Here is a 7,938-nt window from a genome sequence, read left to right as displayed (position 1 = left end):
TAATATTGTATATTTATGTAAGTTTTCCTATATGATATGGAGATAATTAATTTACAAAATAACCCTCAGTTTCTAATTTATCATTATTATCAACTATAATCATTTTTCAAAGCATCAAATTAATCAAATTAAAAGTTAATATAATAAAATTTATTATTCTTTAAAAATTATATCAAATGAATATTAGATAAATAAAAAATATTTGACTTATAAAAAGATGACAGACCCGTTTCTTCCAGGCGGATCCCGTATGATACCCGGACCGATCCGTTGGCGCTTAAACCCTCGGAAAAAACCTAGCTTGTATGGTCCTATTGTCTCCTCTTTTCCCTTCCACTTCACATCTTCTTCATTGCCCCTTCACCAAATCAGTCGAAAAAACTCTTCACAAAAGCTATAATCTTTATCTCCGGAGATGCTCGAAGTTTATCGGAGCAGCTCAGTTGAGTGGAAGCCATCACCGGTGGTAGCCTTAGCTACCAGCGCCGACGATTCTCAAGTCGCCGCCGCTCGTGAAGACGGTTCTCTTGAGATTTGGCTTGTTTCTCCTGGATCAGTCGGCTGGCACTGTCAGCTCGTACGTAACTTCTATTTGCTTATATATGTATTTATTTCTTCGGGTTATTATCGGAATTAAACTTTTGGATTTGTTTTGGTGGTTAGACTATACACGGGAATCCAAATTCTAGGGTTTCTTCGCTGGTTTGGTGTCGGTCGGGCTCCGGTGGTTCGCCTGCTGGTCGGTTGTTTTCTTCCAGCATTGATGGATCGGTTTCTGAATGGGACCTTTTTGATTTGAGACAGGTGTGTGAAAAATCTTTGCTTTTGTTGTTTTGTTGAATGGCATTACAAATGTTGAGCTGAATATTGCTGTACTCTGGAGATTTCCTACTATTCTAAGCTATTTTTATTACCATTAAGTAGCTTATGCTTGGGTTGAGTTGCAATTACAATTCTTACCAGCAATCTTAGAGACCACTGTAAGGGAATGGGGCGGAATTGCCTGTAGCATCAAAGAATGTACCTTTTAACCTATATAGTAGCTAACATAGAAATGAAGGCCAAGTGAAATTTGACTACCACGAAAGACACATTTTTTGCATTTTGTTGTGATGTTTGTCGTTATTTAATCCCTTTATGTTTTGTTTGATGTGAATCACATAATGTCATTGTTGCTATGGTTGTTTGCAGATTGTGCTAGATTCTATTGGTGTTGCAATATGGCAGATGGCTGTGGAGCCATGCAGTAATTCGCAGCTTAATCAAAAGCAGTCTCCCAAACATTATGAGAATGGCCACGTTAATCATAGAAATAGCGAGAGCAGTGATAGTGAGAGCAGTGAAAGCGAAGATAGTGATGACTCAGTAGAGCTTCACGAGGATCATGCTAGTGATAATAGCCGAATAGCATTTGCTTGTGATGATGGCTGTGTAAGAATTTATATAGTCAATGATGATGAAAACTTAACTTGCAAAACAAAATTCCCAAGTGTCAGTGGTGAGACAGCTACCCTTAAGAGTCACAGCACATATATGATTGTTACTTGGTATTATAGAGTAGTATTTTTTATTTGCAGGACGAATATTGAGTGTCACTTGGAGTTCTGATGCAAATAGGATATTTTCTGGGAGTAGTAATGGGTATGTTTCATTTTTGATTGTAGCTATCTGCTGAACTTTTACCAGTTGATTTCTAATGAAAAATCAAAAAAAACTAGTAAGGTAGAGGCATGAAGTTGCTTTTTTATAGTATGTCCACAGTGAATTTTCTGATGGTAGTTGTTTCTTTGCAGGATTATAAGATGCTGGGATGCCGAACGTAATCATGAAATCTACAGGATATCAGTTGGTCTTGGAGGGCTGGGTAGTGGATCTGAACTATGCATATGGTCGTTACTTGCATTGAGGTGAAAATTAAATTGGAAATGCTTGCATTAAATATATGTGAAGAAAGGAAGTTCATTTTCCCCCCTTTTAAAGAATGTTCTGTATGATTTTCCAATTTTTCCTTAACTTGATATTGTTTCCAGATGCGGTACCCTCGTCAGTGCTGATAGTACCGGGAGTGTTCAGTTCTGGGACACCCAACATGGGACTCTTGTGAATGCACTTTCCAATCATAAAGGCGACGTAAATGCTTTAGCAGCATCTCCCAGCCACACTAGGGTGTTTTCTGCTGGCTCTGATGGCCAGGTATATAAATGTCAACCCCTAGAAAAAGAAAACTTTCTGTTGGAGTTGTAGGGGTTTGTCCCCCTGCTATTTTAAAAGTTGAAACTAAGATAATGGTGCAGTGCGTCCTTTTATTTTAGCCCATTGGATGGTCAAAATGGCTAGTCCGAGACTCTTGGGTTGGTGTTTGTTCCGGATAATGACTGGTTTGTCCTCAAAACATGCACCACCGGTACTGTTTACTGGTGGGTGCTTTACATGGAAAAAGTGACCCCACCCTCCATTAATAGTGGAGAACACATTTGCAGCTTTTGTTAACTTGCATTTTTTTAACAAAAAGATTCACCTTCAACCAAATATTCTTATTTGAAGTATGTTTGGTGATATTTTGTAGGTTTTATCTTGTTAATTTCACGTATGTAAGAGCTTCAAAGAATGTTTTCAGGCTTAAGTTTTTTGTCCCCCAAAACATACTCAAAATCACTTCTCCCTACACAACCCAACAACAACAACATACCAAATGTAGTTCCACAAAGTGGGGTCTGGGGAGGGTGTATTCTAACCATACGTCTGACCTTAGAGGTAGAGAAACTATTTCCGATATACTCTCGAATCTAGACAAAAACAATCTATGAATAGAAGGTAGGCACAAGAAACAACAAACAGTAAAAACAACAACATATATTAGCAGAATAATACTACAACAAAATAATAATATAATCAAACTACACAAAACAACAGAATGTAACAGAAATCGAAGAACAAGAAACCACAAGAGTAATACTATGACTACTAGTATTGACAACAAGACTATACCATCCTACGTACTTGTATGGATGCACTTCTACCTACTACCATTCTACCTTAATCCGTGTCCTTCATAACTTCAGGTCACGAAGGATGATGCGTTTTTGCTTTATAGTATGCACACTATCATTTTTCCCTTTACCCAGTGAAAGACTAAGAGAAAGGATAAAAATTAGGTCTAACAATATTAAATATTTAGATTTTTAAGTTTTTAAACTTCACACAATTTAATAACAAGTTGAATTTCATGTTTTTTGGTACTAATTTAAACTTGTTCAGCAATTTTAATTAGAGAGCTTTTTTGGGCTTACACCCCAAAACAAAAACTCACCCAACGCCTAAGCATATGCTCAGATTGATGGGGCTACGCCTCACGATACTTTCACTCCCACTGATCTCCCCAGTGCGTTTGGTACTATGCTCCACCCCGAGGCTCGCCCAGGAACGCCTTTTGAAACACTGGCATTACCATGCTTCAATAATTATGCAGTAATCTGTAGTTACCTTATTTTCTTGTGTATAACCTTTTCAACTAAATGTTTTACTGAGGAATATTGTACTCCATCCATTCACTTTTACTTGTCACATTTGGAATTGGCACGGCATTAAGAAGATAATGATTTACATGGTTATTTTACCACACTACCCCTATTAATTATGTTGAGTATTAGGTCTTGACAAGTGATTTGGGGAATAAGTAATTAATGGTAAGGGTAAAACATGGAAAAAATAATTTTCCTTTCTTGATATGTTAAAATTGAGAAGTAAAAGTAAAAATCTATTTGGAATAGTGGACACGTAAAAATGAATAGAGGGAGTAGTTTATAACTGTTCAGAAATAACAGGCGAACATGCTCCCATAGCTGCTGACAATATACTACTGGTTTTTAGGTTATACTTTATAAGCTCTCTATGGATTTTGCTGGGGCTAACGATGGAAATATAACCTCTAGAGTCATGAAGAAATGGGTTTATATTAGTCATGTGAGGGCCCACACGCATGATGTGAGGGCCTTGACTATTGCTGTGCCCATCAGTCACGAAGGTTAGTTCATTTGTATCCTCTGATAATAAAATTGATCCTTTGCCCCTTTTTCTAACTGAATTTTTAATTCTCTCAGAGTTGTCTTCGTTGAGTCTGTTTGGTTTTTTTTATTCCGTTCTATTGTTAATCGTCTTCATTTTCCTTTCAGATACCATAGTTGAACGGGACTTAAAGATACCTCGATCTAGGTCGAATCCCCTTGGTTTCAGTTACCATAAATGGGCACATTTAGGCGTGCCGATGCTTATCTCAGGTGGTGATGACACTAAACTTTTTGCATACTCTGCAAGGGAGTTTACCAAGTTTTCTCCACATGATATTTCTCCTGTACCGCAGAGGCCGCATATACAACTTGCAGTAAATACAATATTTAATCAGGCTGCGTTACTCTTAATCCAAGCTTCCTACTGGATTGATGTATTGTTTGTTCGAGCTGTGTCTGGTGGAGCTGCTAAGACAGATCTGGTGGCCCGAGTTAAGTGTAAAGCTTCAAGGAAAATAACATGTAGTGCAATTTCTCCTTCTGGTGCCCTTTTTGCTTTTTCTGATCATGTAAAATCTTGCCTTTTTGAGCTTAAGAGAGTTACTTCCAGTAAGAGTCCATGGGCAGTCAACAAAAAGCATCTTCCTTTGGATCTGCCATTTGCCCATTCAATGGTTTTCAGTGCTGATTCTTCTCGGTTGATGATAGCAGGGTGTGACAGAAGGGTCTATGTCAGTACCTTGTCCAGTTTACCTTCTTCTCTCTTTTATTTTCTACTGTACTTTTAAATAAAAGTAAATGTACATTTTAGGACAGTAAGGTTCTCATGGTTAAGGATCATGACTATAGAACTAACCACCTTTGATGCTGTTGAATCCCCCCTTCCTGAACTCTGATCACCTAACTTGTCATGGTTCTCCTTGCTGGTGCAATCCACCAAACTGCATCATATGGAATTTATTTAGGCTATGAATTTATTCTGTGCCATTTTCTGAAGTTTTAGCTTTGTCTCTAGGTGGTGGAGGTAGGAAGCTCAGAACTAGTTCATGTCTTTACACCTCGTCGTGAAGAGCATGTTGAAGAACTATTCCCTGCTGAACCTCCCATAACTAGAATGTTCATCAGCACCGATGGGCAATGGCTAGCTACTATAAACTGCTTTGGAGATGTGTATATATTTAATCTAGAGACACAGAGGTATTAACATGCTTTGCTACATATATTTAATCTACTATAGAGTGTATTTTCCTTTTAATCCCTTGGGATTTTATCTTTTTGCTATTGTATGTTAGATCTCTTTTCCATTTCCACGGGACACCTCAACTATCTAAGAAATCATTTACTTATCCTTTCAATGATCATTTTGTATTCTCGTTTCTTTTGGGTCTGAATGAATTTTGTCATGGAGCAGGCAACATTGGTTTATATCAAGATTGGATGGTCATTCAGTTACAGCCGGTGGTTTTAGTCCTCAAAATAGCAATGTGCTTATAGTATCAACTTCTTCGAACCAGGTATATGCCTTAGATGTTGAAGCTAAGCAGTTAGGGGAATGGTCGAATCATAATACATTTGCACTGCCGAGAAGATATCAAGAATTTCCTGGAGAAGTGATTGGGATTTCATTCCCACAGTCTTCCGGTTCTTCATCTGTCATTGCCTATAGTCCAAGGTTTGTTTTACAGTTTTTTGACAGATCTGATCATTTATCTTTTGTATTTATAATTGTGGTCACTATTTTTATTTGTTGATTATTACTTGCTTTTTAAAAAATCAAATCACTTTGGTCATCAAAAACTTAGTAATTCCTATAGAGGGTCTCATTATGGAGTTTACACTTGCTTGAGAGAAAAGTAAGCTGAAAGGTGGACAAGACTCTTTTCTTTTAGGCTAAAACTAAAAATACTTGAGATGCAAATTTTTTACCTTGCATGACATGGTTTATGGGCAGTTACCGGGTTTCTGAGTATTCCGAAAGCATTTATAATTAGCTTTTTCTTTCTTTTTTAGCTCTATTTTGGGAGTATACTGGCATGACCATGTGACCTTTAAATAGTTGTTCAAGCTTACCTTAGAAGCTTATTGAATGACCCCGAAAACACAGTAATCAGCAACTGTATATGGCTCTATGTTCACCAGCAATTATTAGTGGCTCTATGTTATTATCCTCTTTTATTTTGCGCATGGGATTCACTTTTGTGTCGGCCAATCACCATCTTGGTCTCTGGTTTTATTCTATTAATAATCTCTTATTTACTGATAATAAAGATTAGTAGTGGCTCTATGTTTCTCAGTGTTATGCTGCATGCTACAAGACTTGGTACTTTGCTCTGACAAATGAAAGCATATCAATAGCTCTGTTCCTTTTTGTCTCAGTTGAGATGTAATGTTTATGTCACGTCAAATAACAAGGACATAAAGTGTTAAATCTTCTAGTTCGTATCCGTGTTTGATCACTATAATAATGATATCTGCTGATATTTAACCAACAGGGCAATGTGCTTGATTGACTTTGGGAAGCCAGTGGATGGTGATGATGAGGCTGACTTAGCCAATGGTCAAGATTTAGCTTCAAAGAAGCTACATAGTACTCTCGTGAATGGGAGTGTGAATGGAAGTTTGAAGCGCAAGTTAAAGGGAAGTGACTTGGAGACGAAACAAAATGGTAGAAAGAATTTTGAGTTTCATGCCTTCAGAGACCCCGTCTTATTTGTTGGACATCTTTCAAAAACGTCTACCTTAGTCATAGACAAACCTTGGATTCAAGTGGTTAAAAGTTTTGATACTACACCTGTTCACAGACATATTTTCGGGACATAACTTGTTTTGTGCCAGGTGGTTTTTGTTTCATTTTAGTAGGGAAATTTAGAGGGGCGATTCTAGTCCATTTGCAGTGTTAGGTTTTTCTTGGTTGTCACTTGGGGGAATAGGTGATGAAAGCATGTTGTGTAATGTATTCTTTTGATAGTCCAGTTAACCTGTGAAATCAATTTTGATGTTCAATATAATCGTTTCGTTTTATATACAAGAGCTGATCTTCTTATGTAAATTGAAGCTTTATACCTTGAAGGTGATCGTAGCCTAACGGTGAGTTTGCCTGTTCTTTATAATAACGCCAGATTGAGTTTTTGATTAAGTGTGTTTGGTATGAGTTAAAATGTTTTTCTAGAAAATGTATTCTTGAAAAAATAAGCTAGTTTTTTCTTATTTTATGATGTTTCGAACATACGTAAAAAGAAATAATGTGTTGAGAGCATTTATATGTAATTTAAGAAAGGACTTTGGGGTTGGGATGGGTGGGGAGTTCGGGGGGGGGGGGGGGGGGGTTGGGTGTTGTTGGGGCTGGGAGAAGACCCTGTAGTTGGAAGTTCACCTGTGGAACTTATTTTTTCTTTTAGAAATTTTTGATTAACTAAATGTAGGTGTAAGGGAGAATTTTGACGGTTATAAATGACTTCACTTGAAGCCAATATCTTTTGTCGACCTTTGTATGGATATACTAAGAAATTTAGTGAATATTTGTTAGTACTCGATTATTAACTCAATTATTACAATCCATTAGCTTGCAACTTTGAGTTTATTGTAAGAATTCAAAAAGTTCAAATCTTGAATTTATCTCTGTTCATATTCGAATTTTCGTTGTTGGAAATCTACAGCGTACTATTTTCACGTGCTTTGTTCAAGGAAAAGAATAAGGAGTGTATTGCAAGTGTAATCTTTTTTTTTTCAATTTTTTTTTTGTTATTATTATATTAAAAGAAAAATGAAAGGATCAAGGGTGTGTTCGATATGGTAAATAACATTATTCTTTTTTATTTTTCTATGATTGGTTGATCAAAATATTTCTTTAGGAAAACAAGTTTTTAAAATGAGAAAATTACTTTTTTAGTGAATGTAGTGAAAACAAATTCACAAGTAACATTATACATTG

At 36.6% G+C, this 7,938-nt stretch overlaps 1 protein-coding gene across 1 annotated transcript; it reads left to right on the top strand.

The window, feature by feature from the left end:
* Window positions 1-266: 266 nt before the first annotated feature.
* LOC129902639 (WD repeat-containing protein PCN-like) lies at window positions 267-7,037 on the top strand. Its single transcript, XM_055977978.1, has 11 exons — window positions 267-577; window positions 664-804; window positions 1,192-1,498; window positions 1,578-1,641; window positions 1,794-1,907; window positions 2,031-2,193; window positions 3,871-4,024; window positions 4,173-4,738; window positions 5,023-5,204; window positions 5,419-5,679; window positions 6,500-7,037. The coding sequence occupies exons 1-11, from the start codon at window positions 416-418 to the stop codon at window positions 6,825-6,827; spliced, it is 2,442 nt and encodes an 813-aa protein (XP_055833953.1). The 5' UTR covers window positions 267-415; the 3' UTR covers window positions 6,828-7,037.
* The last annotated feature ends 901 nt before the right edge of the window (window positions 7,038-7,938 follow it).

The sequence above is a fragment of the Solanum dulcamara genome, chromosome 9 (genome assembly GCF_947179165.1).
Source record: "Solanum dulcamara chromosome 9, daSolDulc1.2, whole genome shotgun sequence".
Taxonomy (NCBI): Eukaryota; Viridiplantae; Streptophyta; class Magnoliopsida; order Solanales; family Solanaceae; genus Solanum; species Solanum dulcamara.
The sequence above is the reverse complement of the archived record's forward strand: the minus strand, read 5'-3'. Positions and strand labels throughout refer to the sequence as shown.